Here is a 14743-nt window from a genome sequence, read left to right on the forward strand (position 1 = left end):
CTTCTCCCAAACAGAACTGCAGTTTCTCTAGATACATTATTCATCTCCAGTTATTGGAAATGGGCTGCACATCCCCCCCCCCTTTTGGTCTTGATGTATAAACTTTGCCTAACAACAGCGGAGGGTTATATTCCTGGAAGATCTCTCTCTTGATTATTTATTATTTAGACTATTTTGGTTCCAGTGTCTCACCAGTGCAAGCAAATTAAAGAGAAAATCCTTCTCCAAAGCGATTTCCTTCCTTCCTTTGCTCAGATAAGAGATCTTACCCAACGGCTCCGCGCCGAGGTTTCGGTTGTGTGTGCAAATGTACCGAAACGTGACTGCTAACTTGATCAATAGTTCAAAAAGCAGGGGATTCTTGTGTTAAAAATTATTTCCATCGGTTGATAGTCATATTTAAAACATAACTCAGATGCATATGGTGAGAGCGACACAAAGAGATTTAGTAATTCATTCATCCCTTTTACCATTCCAAGGTTCTGCTTATCCCAACAACAATATTTACTCAGGCAGATAATAAGGCTTCAATGTAAGTTGACTTTATTACCTTCAGTGACGTGAAAGGATCGGTTGCCGGGTGACCTTGCATCTAGTTGGTGTTTTTTTATTATCCTAGACCATATATCTATATAATCTAGAATAGCTCTGAGAGCAGAGAGGAGGAGCTAACCTGTTGAATTACTTCTGATTTGGGAAGTTGCCCTCCAGGGGAAAAAACAGAATCTGATTTTTATTATTGCTTTGTTTTTTAAAATGCCAGTCTGCAGAATAAGATCAGAGAGGGGTTTGTGCAGGCAACAAGATCAATCCACCTCTGAGAGGGAAATACATACTCTCCCCTGCTCACATGTTGCGTGCTCCTTAACAAACCTATGAAGCGTGATTTGAAAATCTAGGATTAGACCAAGAGGACTTTAGGAGGAGGGAAAGAAACCACAACAACCCTCTGAGCTACTTAACAGAAGTAGCTCAGTTCAGCTGTCCTACTCTTCTGGAGAAGCACTTTTGTCTCCTGGGGGGCCCACTTTGATGTTTACACTGGAAATCCAAGCTTTTAAAATCAAGAGAGCATGGAGGAAAAGGAAGACACCGGAGCTTTGGAAAACAGAAACGTTCTCAATGGCCCTCTGTACAAGGTGGGGGAAATTATGCATTTATTTCTCTTAATTTAGCAGCAGAAGACTCCAGATAAGGACAGGAGGGGTCAGTGAGGGGGGGGGCTGGAGCCTGCCCACTCAAAATTGTGTACAAAGTCAGGGAGGTGAGGAACAAAAGAGGGGGACCAAGGAATCTTGAGTTGGGAATGCTGTGACTTAGAGAGAGGTAAACAGCAGAGTTTTGTTTTATTTGCTGTACTCTAAACTATATATTTTTTAAAAAACGTACACTTTGGAAGCAAGCCGTTCAATCAGAGCCGGGCAGTCTGACTGCGTATATACAACCTCTGAACAAAATGGTGTAAACAGTGCTATTTTAAATAAAAATAAAAACCCACAGAGTAATAAAACTTTAGAAGGCGGGGGAAACTGTAAAAGTGAATGCTGAAGTTGCTGTCACATTTGTGGAAGGGTTATCTTGGAAAAAGGAGCAATATTTCTGTAATTGTGGGTGTGAGTGATTTCCTTAGAATTTTCTTCAGAATTTATGTACTATTTTGTTGCATTTCAGCCCCGCCCACCAAATCATTTGATGTAAAACTGAAGTTCTAACCCCACAGTCAATTTTAAGGATCAAATACATGCCCTGGAGCTTCAAGTAACTCTGAGATTTATAGCTCATTGTTTGATTGTACGAAGAGACTATGACAGAGAAGTGGGATATTCGCCCGAATCCAAAACTTTTTCTTTTAGTTCCGAACTTTGTTCCACTGTATCTCAGGGTAGTAAAATAGTCTAAGAACCGAATAAAGGGTGTGGTGTCAGAAAAAAAAACCATGTACTTCCCCAGATCCATGGGGCAATTCTTATAACCACATGTTTACTCTCATTTACCTTCGCTCAGACCAGAAAAAACATCCAAGTGGTAAAAATGAACAGATTTCTTGGGGCGGTGTTGTTGTCTCAGGTGCTTTGTGAACATTTTGTTTCTGTGTAAGTCAGGGGTCAGCAACCTTTTTTAGCCGTGGGCCGGTCAACCGTACCTCAGACCATGTGAGGGGCCGGACTCTATTTTTTTTGGGGGGGGGGAGAACAAATTCCTATGCCCCACAAATAACCCAGAGATGCATTTAAAATAAAAGCACACATTCTACTCATGTAAAAACACGCCGATTCCTGGACTGTCCGTGGGACGGATTGAGAAGGCGATTGGGCCAGATCCGGCCCCTGGGCCTTAGTTTGCCTACCTCTGGTATAAGTGGATGAACTTAAGGGGCACTGTTTACTCTTCTTGTGCAAGCGACAATTTCCTATGCGTCTCTCTCTCTCCGTGTAATTTCATCCCTGAAAGTCTGTGTTAGCAAACCTCTTTCTGTGAGGGTAATCCCAATGACGTCGGTGAAACTACTTCAGAGTTATAGGGTTTGAAGACACCGGATTAAGGAACCATCATCAGGAGGGCAGCTGGATTGTACCTGTTTATTCAACGGTGCTGCTTTGTGTGCGTCGCCCTGGGTTGTGTAACTAGAATTGCCACCTGCCTGGTTGCAAAACTGCAAGTAGCCGTTCAAAATGTGCATGTGAGTTCAGCGATGTTGCATCTCAAAAGAATTAGTGACCGGTTCCTCCTTGTACGTACCTTTGGGAGAGATGGTCAGCCTGGCGTTCTGTGTTTCTGCCAAATCCTTTTTCTGTGCTTGGCTGTGCTCCTAATCTAATCCGGCTGCTTATAACAGCCGTGTCCTCAGCTCACCTTTGAGTGGCAATTTTGACAGCTAGTTAAAAAGAGAAACACGCCAAAAGGTGGCGTGTGAAAAGAACCCCTCCCCGAATTATTTCCTATGTGAGAGACAATTGACAAATTGCCAGTTTGGGACAGGTTAAAGTGTTTCTGTTAATCTCATCCTGTTACATGACTTGAAAAGATTGAGCTTGCAAGAACGTATGATCTTGTCTAGGGGTTTTTTTCTTGTTCCCCTGTAAATAATAATAATAGTCATCGTAATAGATTTATTGCTGAATGAAATGCTATAACTGCAAAGATGTGGGGCTAGTTATGCATTGATCCCCCAGGTATAGCAGTTCAATAATACAGTGGTACCTCGGGTTACAGACGCTTCAACACTTCAGGTTACAGACTCCGTTAACCCAGAAATAGTACCTCAGGTTAAGAACTTTGCTTCAGGGTGAGAACAGATATTGCGTGGCGGCGGCGCGGTAGTAGCGGGAGGCCCCATTAGCTAAAGTGGTACCTCAGGTTAAGAACAGTTTCAGGTTAAGAACGGACCTCCAGAATGAATTAAGTTCTTAACCTGAGGTACCACTGTAATGTGTGTGTTGTACTTCTTGGAATTAAAACTGGTGTTTCCTGAAGACAGCACTAGAAACAATGTTTATTTCCTCTTGGGTAACCAAGTTTTTCTCTCATAAGCAATGTGATCCAGCATCCACAACTTGAACGTAATGGCTAAGGATGATCAAGTCTCTGGCTTCAGATGACGCCTCAGCCGTGAACTTGGCGAGGTTCTGTAATTATAGGCACATTTAGGACTCCACGTTTCTTATTGCCCCATGCTTTCTAGGCATGGGTCTGAGTGGTTTTGACTTTACGCATTGCTTTCCCCCAGAAAACCCGATTGCTATTTGTTCTGATTCAGTGCTAAACTGCAGGTTTGCCCAGGGGAAAACAGGGCAAATGGAAGTATTAAAGAGCCCTAAACTGGGAGGACAATGACGACAGGATGAATTTGTCAGTTCTCCCACTGACAGCCTAAGACCTTCCTATTCACGAAGGTGAATACGATGCTGTCAACTGGGCTGCTGTCGGGCCAAACTATGTCAATTGCTGCTTCGAAATGAGCTTTGACGTATTTTAATTATTGTTTTTAACTAGTTTGTTTCTGCTACCTTGCATTTTATAATGTTGCTCTTCAATTTTGTCAGCCGCTTTGACTCCCAGCATGGGAGAAAGGTGGGCTATAAATATGTTTTAAAGTAATAATTTCAGTTTCTCTCGTTTTCTATATTTTTACAATCTTTAGTTTGGTTCTCTCCATCAGCATTCCCCTCACCCCCAAGTCCTCAGGAAAATTCCTTAGCATTTAACATCTCCCCTTTAACATACTTGTTTTCACAAGCAATTTCCCCAAATATAATCCACTTTTTTGTATGCTATTCTCGCTTCAGTGAACACTTCCCCGACTTGTGCAATTTTGTACCCATTACTTAGTTGGAAAATTGCGGTGCCAAATCCGGAGAAGCACAAATTTCAAAGGATGGTGTGTGCGTTGTTTTGAAAATCGTAGGTTAGGCTGGTTTGCATTAAAATGAGAATCAAATCAAATTTCACCCCTAGTCTTGAATAATCTCCACTGAATTCATTGGGGCTACTGTGTCAATAGGCTTCAGTTTGTGCTCTCGGTTTATTCGGACAAGCCGTTGTTCTTCTAGCCATTACTACTGCATAGAGGACCAACAGTTTACATATCAGCGGGGATGTGTGTGAATGGGATTCTGATCGAGGTTTAAATTAGGGTGTGGTTGCAGATGTGTGCTTCTACATGTGCGAAAGAGAGAGATTTAAGATTGGGGGAGGCACAATTCAAGGTTCAAAGGCCTGCTGTTAACATATTCTGCCCTGCTGGCTGAAACTAGTGGAAGCAGAACTTCATCTTCATAAATACTGAAGGCGCTTGTAGATTGTTTAGATAAGAGAGTTAGTGATTAACCTCCTGAAATATCTGATCCTGAAGAATAACAAACAAAATGCAGTTCCATTTCCATGGCTTACCGGAGAATTAATGGTTTAGATGTCCAACTGTGATGTTTTGATATGGATTTCAAAGCAGACACCTCCCCCAACATCCTCTCCCACCCATGATTGAGACCTTGGCACAGGGACAGCTCTCCAGTGTTGCTGGACTGCCGCTATTGGCATCCCTAACCCTTGGCAGTGCTATCTAGGGATGATGGGAGCTGTAGTCAACAACACCTAGAGAGCACCCCCTTGGCTATCCCTGCCTTAGAACTTGCTGGGGCCTACTGAACAGCTCAGCACTGCAATACCTCAAAGACCTCTTTCCATATGAACCCTGATATCATCTTCTGAGGCCCTCCTCCATGTGAGGTCTGGAGGGTGGCAACACGAGAACAGGGCCTTCTCTGCAGTGGCTCCCCATCTGTGGAATGATCTCCCCAGGGAAGTTTGCCTGGCACCTTCATTAGACACCTTTAGACACCAGGCAAAAATATTCCTCTTCAACCAGGCCTGTGGCTGATTGACATCCAATGCCCTTTTAAAATGTGTTGGGTGGGTGTGTGTAATATTGGGTTGCCCTTGTTTTTCTTTTTAATGTGCATTTTGTGTTTTTATATTGTGATTTTATGTTGTGAACAGCCCCCGGTACCTGTGGCTATAGGGCAATATACAAATTTAATCAATCAATCAATAATATTGAAAACCGTACCAATCCCTCTTTGTACAGTCCTATCCAATATTCTGCCTCTCTCGGTCATGCAACAGTAAAATGGAATATTTTACACAGTTCACCTCCACAATGTTTCACAACACCTTTCATCCGGGTTAATGTCCAACTCCTCGTCAGGTACTTTTATCAAGGTTTTCAATCTTTTTCATTGATTTGGTTCTTAATTTGACAATGCTGAAAGGCACCTATTAAACAGAGCTTGCAAAACAGAGCTTTTCATAGCTTGCTGTGTATGTTGCTCCTTTCTGTAAGGGCTGTGTTTTCTCATGAACCTCTTAGGCCTGGTTTGGATAAAATGTTAAACCATCATTTAGCACTACAGGAACGAACCTGCTTGAACCCTAGATGTAAGGGCTCTCTTCCCTTAATCCAGGCATAGGCAAACTTGGCCCTCCAGATGTTTTGGGACTACAACCCCCATCATCCCTGACCTCTGGTCCTGTTAGCTAGGGATGATGGGAGTTGTAGTCCCAAAACATCTGGAGGGTCGAGTTTGCCTATGCCTGCCTTAATTCCACACAAAAACGAGGTGGAGATGGGAAACATCCACTTCCTCATTTCAACTAATCACAGTTTCTAGTATGTCTAACACAAGAACGGTGGTTAGTCTAAACTACAGTCTATTGAAACATGTATAAAAATCGCAAAGACTTTCGTATACAGGGCTGCCTTCAGATGGTTCGGGGGTTGCATAACTCCATACCCTCCAATATTTCTCCGATGGAAATAGGGACATCCTAAGGAGAAGCGGGACATTCCGGGGTTAAATCAGAAACCGGGACGCCTTCTGTAAATTTGGGACTTTACCAGGAAAAAGGGGGCACCTGAAGGGTCTGATTGGCAACCCCTGGGTTGTGATATAACAACCGCAAGTCTGACCTAGCTGTGCCCCAGAGATTCTGGTACCAGCTCCAGGTGGATGCAAGCTCTGCACAGCCTTGACACAACGTTCTCCACATTCCTGTGCTATCCAGCCAGCCAAGGATTCGTGGCTCTGAATCTTCTTTGCATTTGAAAGATGATGCCCCGACCCCCACGAAAATATCCACAGTGGGGCCTTAAAAAAAAAGAAAAGAACTGAATTGATGTTAGCGTTCTGTTCCACAGTTGTTTGAAACGTCTGCTTTTTGTGTTTGAAAGGATGAGGTAGCTTGGCCCCTTGAGAACAGAGCCCAGAGCAAACAAGGTGATCTCACCCAAGAATACACAAGGCTACACTGGCAGGTGGAGAACCTGGACAGAGACTTCAGACAACCGAAGGAATTTCCCCACTATGCCTGTGTTGTCCTAAAGGGCCTTTGATGGCTTGTTGTTGTTTAGTCGTGTCCGACTCTTCATGACCCCATGGACCAGAGACCGCCAGCCACTCCTGTCTTCCACTGCCTCCCGCAGTTTGGTCAAACTCATGCTGGTAGCTTCGAGAACACTGTCCAACCATCTTGTCCTCTGTCATCCCCTTCTCCTTGTGCCCTCCATCTTTGCCAACATCAGGGTCTTTTCCAGGGAGTCTTCTCTTCTCATGAGGTGGCCAAAGTATTGGAGCCTCAGCTTCACGATCTGTCCTTCCAGTGAGCACTCAGGGCTGATTTCCTTCAGAATGGAGAGGTTTGATCTTCTTGCAGTCCATGGGACTCTCAAGAGTCTCCTCCTACTTTTATGGCTACTCTGTCCTATTTATTCTAAGAGCACAGCAGGAAGGCTTCAAAAACAGCTTCCCTTCAGCTTGATCCAGTAGCTGCAGTTGGTGCAGAGCACTGCAGCACAACTGCTGACAGGAGTGAGATATAACACCTGCGCTCAGAGATCACCGCTGACTGCCGACTTGCCACCAGCCCGAGCTCAATATGTTACCATTAGAACATAAAGCCCTTAACAACTTCGGACCAGTTGACCTGAGAGATCGCCTTTTCCCATATACGCCCACATAACTGCTTTCATCTGTCGAACAGACACTGTTGCAAGTGCCGCATTGTAAGAAATCAGACTTTTAGTACGGAAGCACCTGCACTTCATGGGACGCGGGTGGTACTATGGGTTAAATCACAGAGCCTAGGGCTTGCCGATCAGAAGGTCGGTGGTTCGAATCCCCACGACGGGGTGAGCTCCCATTGCTTGGTCCCTGCTCCTGCCAACCTAGCAGTTCGAAAGCACGTCAGAGTGCAAGTAGATAAATAGGTACCACTCCGGCGGGAAGGTAAACAGCGTTTCCGTGAGCTGCTCTGGTTCGCCAGAAGCGGCTTAGTCATGCTGGCCACATGACCCGGAAGCTGTACGCCGGCTCCCTTGGCCAATAAAGCGAGATGAGTGCCGCAACCCCAGAGTCGGCCACGACTGGACCTAATGGTCAGGGGTCCCTTTACCTTTACCTTTACCTGCACTTCAGAACTCCCTTCTTATTGACACCAGGCAGGTGCCTTCACTATCCTACCTTCAGTACCTGCTAAAATCATTTCTGTTTACTACCCAGACATGTAGAATGCTGGTGTATGTTTCAATCTGCTTTTGGTTTGCTGCCTTTGAAAAAAATACAGTGGTACCTCAGGTTAAGTACTTAATTCGTTCCGGAGGTCCGTTCTTAACCTGAAACTGTTCTTAACCTGAAGCACCACTTTAGCTAATGGAGCCTCCTGCTGCCGCCACACTGCCGGAGCACAATTTCTGTTCTCATCCTGAAGCATATGTAACCTGAAGCATATGTAACCTGAGGTACCACTGTATATGTTTCAAATAGTTGTTTTTAACTGTGTTTTTTAAACTGACAACAGTATCGTTCCATTTTCTTTGTGAACCACTTTAATAGGTTTTTTTGTACAATCAAGCAGTGTATAAATCTTATTTAGCCTGTTTAGCTCAGTTGGTTAGAGCGTGGTCCTGATAACACCAAGGTTGCAGGTTCGATCCCTGTATGGGACAGCTATCCTGTTCCTGCCTGGCAGGGGGTTCGACTAGATGACATTTGGGATCCCTTCCAGCTGTACAGTTCTGTGATTCTAAGGTTGCATCGTTGTTTTAAACAGTTTCTAATATTGTGCTTCAGTGTTGCATGAAGTAAATAAATGAAAGGTCATCCAGTCTAGCGCCCCCAACTGCCCAAATAGGAGATAGCCAATCCATCAACTATCCACAAATCAGTAAATACAGTCATACCTCGGGATGAATACGCTTCAGGTTGAGCATTTTTTAAAAAAATAATATTTATTACTTTCCAACAAATTGAACATACATAAGAAAAGAAAAGAAACAATACAATACAAAAACAATACCTAACACTAAACTAACAAAAACAATTTAAACTAAGAAAACAAAACAAAAACGATTTAAACTAAGAAAACAAGACAGAAACAATTTAAAACACATCAGATAATTTCCATCTTTCATTCACTTATTTCCATGACCTCCTCACACCTCCCTTTTTGTATTCCACTTCTATTTAGTTGTTTCAGCAATTCCTTTCCATCTTCCTCTGCTTTCCATCCTATAATTATCATAACACATTTTAACCTTATTTTCCCCTTTAATTCTCTATTAATCTATTTATACTTAATTCCTTATAACATTTCTACTGAAGCCATATAACGTCATTCCAACATTTTTCTAACATTCATTAATTTTACAATATTTCTGTAAATAGTCTTTAAACTTTTTCCAATCTTCTTCCACCGACTCTTCTCCCTGGTCTCGGATTCTGCCAGTCATTTCCGCCAATTCCATATAGTCCATCAACTTCATCTGCCATTCTTCCCGGGTGGGTAAGTCTTGTGTCTTCCAATACTTCGCGATGAGTATTCTTGCTGCTGTTGTAGCATACATAAAAAAAGTTCTATCCTTCTTTGGCACCAGTTGGCCGACCATGCCCAGGAGAAAGGCCTCTGGTTTCTTCAGAAAGGTATATTTAAATACCTTTTTCATTTCATTATAAATCATCTCCCAGAATGTCCTAATCTTTGGGCATGTCCACCAAAGGTGAAAGAATGTGCCTTCAGTCTCATTACATTTCCAACATTTATTTTGAGGTTGAGCATTTTCAGGTTGCGCTCCGCGGCAGCCCGGAAGTAACAAAACGGGTTACTTCCAGGTTTCGCCGCTCGTGCATGTGCAAACGCTCAAAATGACACCATGTGCTTGCGTGCAAGCGGCGAAACACAACCCGCACATGCGCAGACTTGTCTTATGTTCCTTTCAGGATGTGAATGGGGCTCCGGAACAGATCCCATTCGCATCCAGAGGTACCACTGTACAGCTAAGACAACAAACTATGCCAACACTGAATTGCATATTCAGATATTGCAGGTTTGCTTCTTAGATAGTGGGATGCATGGTGTGGCATGTCACAACTTAGCAGTGGGATGTCTGGTAAAGGTAAAGGTAAAGGACCCCTGGATAGTTACGTCCAGTCAAAGGTGACTATGGGGTTGTGGCGCTCATCTGGGTTTCAAGCCAAGGGAGCCAGCACTTGACCACAGACAGCTTTCTGGGTCATGGGGCCAACATGACGAAACCGCTTTTGGTGCAACAGAACACTGTGACGGAAACCAGAGCACATGGAAACACCATTTACCTTCCCGCCACAGTGGTACCTATTTATCTACTTGCACTGGCGTGCTTTCGAACTGCTAGGTTGGCAGGAGCTGGGACAGAGCAATGGGAGCTCACTGCATTGCAGGGATTTGAACCGCCGACCTTCTGATTGGCAAGCCCCAAAGGCTCAGTGGGTTAGACCACAGCGCCACCTGCGTCCCTTTTTGGGGGTTCAGGTTGTTGATTTTTTTCAGACAGGAGGTAAAATGTTGAGCTTTTTTCAGGGGAGCCACAGTTGTTCAGCTTCTTTGGAGGGAGCCAATGATCTACCACAGACGTCCAGTGATCTTCCTGTTGGACATGCCTGGAGATGAACGATGGTCGACGGCTGGCAAACCTTTATTGTCCACTGATTGTCTCCGTTGCAAGCTGCTGGGGACAATTACAGGAAGCAATGGTTGCATCAACTGTATTGTCCTGATGCAATTGTGCGTGGCTTTCCCTTTTGAGAGTGTCACCAATCTCAAAACGCCTTGGCAGCTTCTGAAAGCGTTAAGAGAGATGGCTCATCTGTTTGGACACAGCCATGTGGCAGCTTGGAATGGGTGTGTGTCCAAGGCACATAGATTGCCTTACCTCGTTCCTTATGCACAATGAATCCTTGCATTGTAAGGTTGCTATCTTAGGGCTGACATACGTCCGGATTTTCCAGGACATTATCAGGATTTCAAAGGCGGAATTGGCGTCGACGGGTGGGTGGGGATTTCCAAAAGGCAACACTTTGTCCTTAGGCAAATATATATATATTGTAAGCTGCCCAGAGTCTCAGGGGGGCAACCCAGTCGGATGGATGGGGTATAAATAGTAAAATGATGGTGAAAGAATAGGATGTCCCTATTTTCATCGGAGAAATGTTGATTATGAGCTACAATTCCAGAGTGGCTTAACGGTCAATCCCTCTTCCCAGGGAATTTTGGGATTTGTAGCTATTCGTGAGCAGAGAAATTGGTGGGAACATTGTCCCTGAGGTTCTCCAGAAGATGAAATTCTCCAACGATTTCTTGGAGATGGGTACGGACTGCCTCTTCGCAGTGGCACAACTTTTTCACTTCTCCCTGAAGTTCCCCCCCTTCTCTTTTTCCATTTCTGTTGCTTCAAGTGGCAGCAGCAACAACTATCTTGGCAGCCTGGACATCAATTTACATATTTTCCTTTTTTTATATAATCTTTATTAGTTTAACACATAAACATATATACATAGATATCAAGTCATACAAAGGAAAAGCGAAGAAAGAAAGGGAAAAAAGAAAAGAAAATACAGTGTATTACAATTAAATAAAAAGTTATGAACGTAAAACTTCCAATCATTCTCATTATACTGCTTATATTGTCTATGTTTTCTCGCACAGATTTATATAAGTCCATATTATTTTTGTATAGTCCGATAAGATATCTAATATACTTTTTGCTTACAAGTATCAATCTAGTTCTGCAAGTATATTGTTGTTTGTACAATACAATTTTAGATATTCCTTAAATACTTTCCATTCTCCATATACTTTCTGGTTTGAAACTCCTCTGACTCTTCCCGTCAGTTTTGCTAGTTGTAGGTACTCTATCATGAGGGTCTGCCGCTGTTATTGTTGGTAGTGTTTCATTTTTCTAGTTTCTTTTTTTAATATAAAATATTTATTAGAGTTTCCAATTTTTTACAAACAAAAAGAAAAAAGCAAACATAAAAAACATTAAAAACACATAAATTTCACAGCTTATTTTCTCATAACATATTTCCCTGACCTCCTCATACCTCCCCTTCTTGTATACCCAGTTCAAATTATTTATGCAGCAAATCCTTATCTCAAAGCATTACAGCTTAAAAAAAGAAAAACACCTTATTTTCTCTCCAACATCTTAGGTTATTATAACTTTAAATGCTTACTTATAAAAAGAAAACCATTTTATCATATTCCTTTATACCATTACAGCTAGAAACCACTTAATTTCAATCCAACGTCATTCAACATTCCTTAATTTTACAGTATTTTTGTAAATAGTCCTTAAATTTTTTCCAGTCTTCTTCTGCCGACTCTTCACCCTGGTCACGGATTCTGCCATCATTTTTCTAGTTTCTTGCCACTATTGTTCTAGCTGCCATGATGGCATATATAAACAATGGTCTTATACTTTGTTTTAATTCTGTTGCTAGTGGCAGTTGCAACAAATATCTTGGCAGCCTGGACACCAATTTACATTTTTTCCAATGCCCTGGACTTAAGATAATTCTGGAGCATAGTGGGGAGAGAGGCAGTCACCCACCCCTCCAAAATAGTGGGAAAAATTTGCAAGGAAGTTGCAGCTTTGCAAATAAAATCCTGCAAAGTGGCCTTCTTTTTCTTTTCTTTCTTATTTCATTTATGATTTTCAATTTTACAAGTTTTCTGCCTTCACAGTCACAATATATTTAATATCAACTTCCCTCCCTTCACCTTCCATGGTTCAGTTTGTTTATCCTTTACTGGTGCATATTCTAAATATTCCATTTTCTGGTCTCTAGGAACTTCCAAATTAGATATTCCTATGAGAAAGGCTTCTAGCCTTTTTACAAAGGACCTTCTGAACATTTTTTTTCATCTCATTGTACAGCGGTACCTCGGGTTAAGTACTTAATTTGTTCTGGAGGTCCATTCTTAACCTGAAGCTGTTCTCATCCTGAGGTACCACTTTAGCTAACGGGGCCTCCCGCTGCTGCTGCACCGCCAGAGCCCAATTTCTGTTCTCATCCTGAAGCAAAGTTCTTAACCTGAGTTCTGGGTTAGCGGAGTCTGTAACCTGAAGTGTATGTAACCTGAAGCGTATGTAACCTGAGGTACCACTGTATATCATCTCCCAGAAGCCCTTAGCCATTTTGCATGTCCACCACATATGGTAGAAAGTACCTTCCTTCTCTTTAGATTTCCAACATGCGTCTGATTCTGATTTATACATCTCAAAGTGGCCTTTTTTTAAGGGGATGAAAACAAGAAAAACACCAGAAATGCTCTCAGAAAAATGCCATCTAAGAAATTTCAGCTCAGCTCTAATTATAGAGCACTCAAGATGTCCTGGGGTGCTCTTCGCTAGAATCATAAAATCACAGAATTGTATGGTTGGAAGAGATCCACAAGGGTCATCGAGTCCAACCACCTAAAAGGCAGACTCACAGCTGAAGAATCCTTGACATATGACCATCCAACCTCTGTTTAAAAAAATCCTGTGAAGGAGAGTCCATCTGAGGTAGGCTGTTCCACTGTTGAACAGCTCCTACTGTCAGAAAGTTCTTCCTGATGAGAACATGTTTCAAATAAAAACAACAATGCCGAGGTGCTTAAATTTTTTTTAAAAAAAATAATCAGCTGCACAGATTTGGCTCTCACACACAAAAAGCCCAAGGAATGTCATTTGGCTCGAGATCAAGCATGGAAAGTTCCAATAAAAGAAAAAGGAATTTGTCTAGGGAAACCGTCAGCGAAGGGAACCAGAAGTGGACACACACACATACAAACACACACACTGATTCATAAGGGAGATTTAGAGCTTGCAGTAAACCCAGAATCCTTGCAAAAATGGATGGTGCGAAAATGCTCATCTCTTCGGATCTAACAATGGAATCCCAGGTTTTGTTGCCATTCCAGTTTGTCTGGTTGGTGGTTATTCATAATCTAGGCATGGGGAAGCTGTGGCCGTTCAAATGTTGGACTGCAACTCCCCTCATCCCTGATCATTGGCCATGCTGGCTGGGGCTGATGGGAGATAGAGTCCAACCCCCCCCCCCAGTATCCCACCTTTCTGCCAAGAAGCTCAAGGTGGTGTGGATGACTCTCCCCCTCCCCATTTTATCCTCACAACAGCCCTGTGAGGTAAGGTAGGCAGGGAGACTATGATTGGCCCCAGGTTACCCAGTTAACGTTGTGGCTAAAGCGGGGACTCGAACGCAGGCCTCCTTTGTCCAACACTCTAACCACTACACCACATTGCCTGTCAAATTTGATCATCTAGCTCATGGGTAGGCAAACTAAGGCCCAGGGGCCAGATCTGGCCCAATCGCCTTCTAAATCCGGCCCACAGATGGGCGAGGAATCAGCATGTTTTTATATGAGTAGAATGTGTCCTTTTATTTAAAATGCATCTCTGGGTAATTTGTGGGGCATAGGAATTCGCTCACCCCCCTAAAATATAGTCCGGCCCCCCCACAAGGTCTGAGGGACAGTGGACCCGCCCCCTGCTGAAAAACTTTGCTGACCCCTGATCTAGCTGTTAGGGAAGAATAATCTACTTTAATGGTCTGGAATTGTGGGCCACTTTTTGGATTGAACATCAAAGCATTTCCACTTTCTTCGTTTAAAACTGGCAACCTTTTTTTTTTTAAAGCCTATCCATGCTTGTAGATTATTAGTTACATAACAATTGTTCTTCCAATTTGCTAATGTGTTCCTAAAAACTGAAGCAACAGCAGAAATAGTTGTGCCCCATGCTCCCTGTTGCTGTATTTAGAATACTGCACGAAGTCTCTTTGGCTACATCAGGTTGTTGCAGGATAAATCCCTGACCCACAGCATAATGCTATCCTATGGGACCCTACCATGGTCAACCCTCCCTTAG

The 14743-nt window shown here is 43.0% G+C and overlaps 1 protein-coding gene across 1 annotated transcript in view; it reads left to right on the top strand.

Moving 5' to 3' along the window:
• The first annotated feature begins 774 nt into the window (after nucleotides 1-774).
• Nucleotides 775-14743, top strand: part of PDE8A (phosphodiesterase 8A) — a 178739-nt gene continuing 164770 nt past the window's right edge. The window contains exon 1 of the mRNA XM_083475683.1: nucleotides 775-1139. Within this exon, the coding sequence (XP_083331809.1) occupies nucleotides 1074-1139 (66 nt within the window). The 5' untranslated portion in view covers nucleotides 775-1073. The remainder of the gene's footprint in view (nucleotides 1140-14743) is intronic.

The sequence above is a fragment of the Podarcis liolepis genome, assembly GCF_965112155.1.
Source record: "Podarcis liolepis genome assembly, chromosome: 14".
Classification (NCBI taxonomy): domain Eukaryota; kingdom Metazoa; phylum Chordata; class Lepidosauria; order Squamata; family Lacertidae; genus Podarcis; species Podarcis liolepis.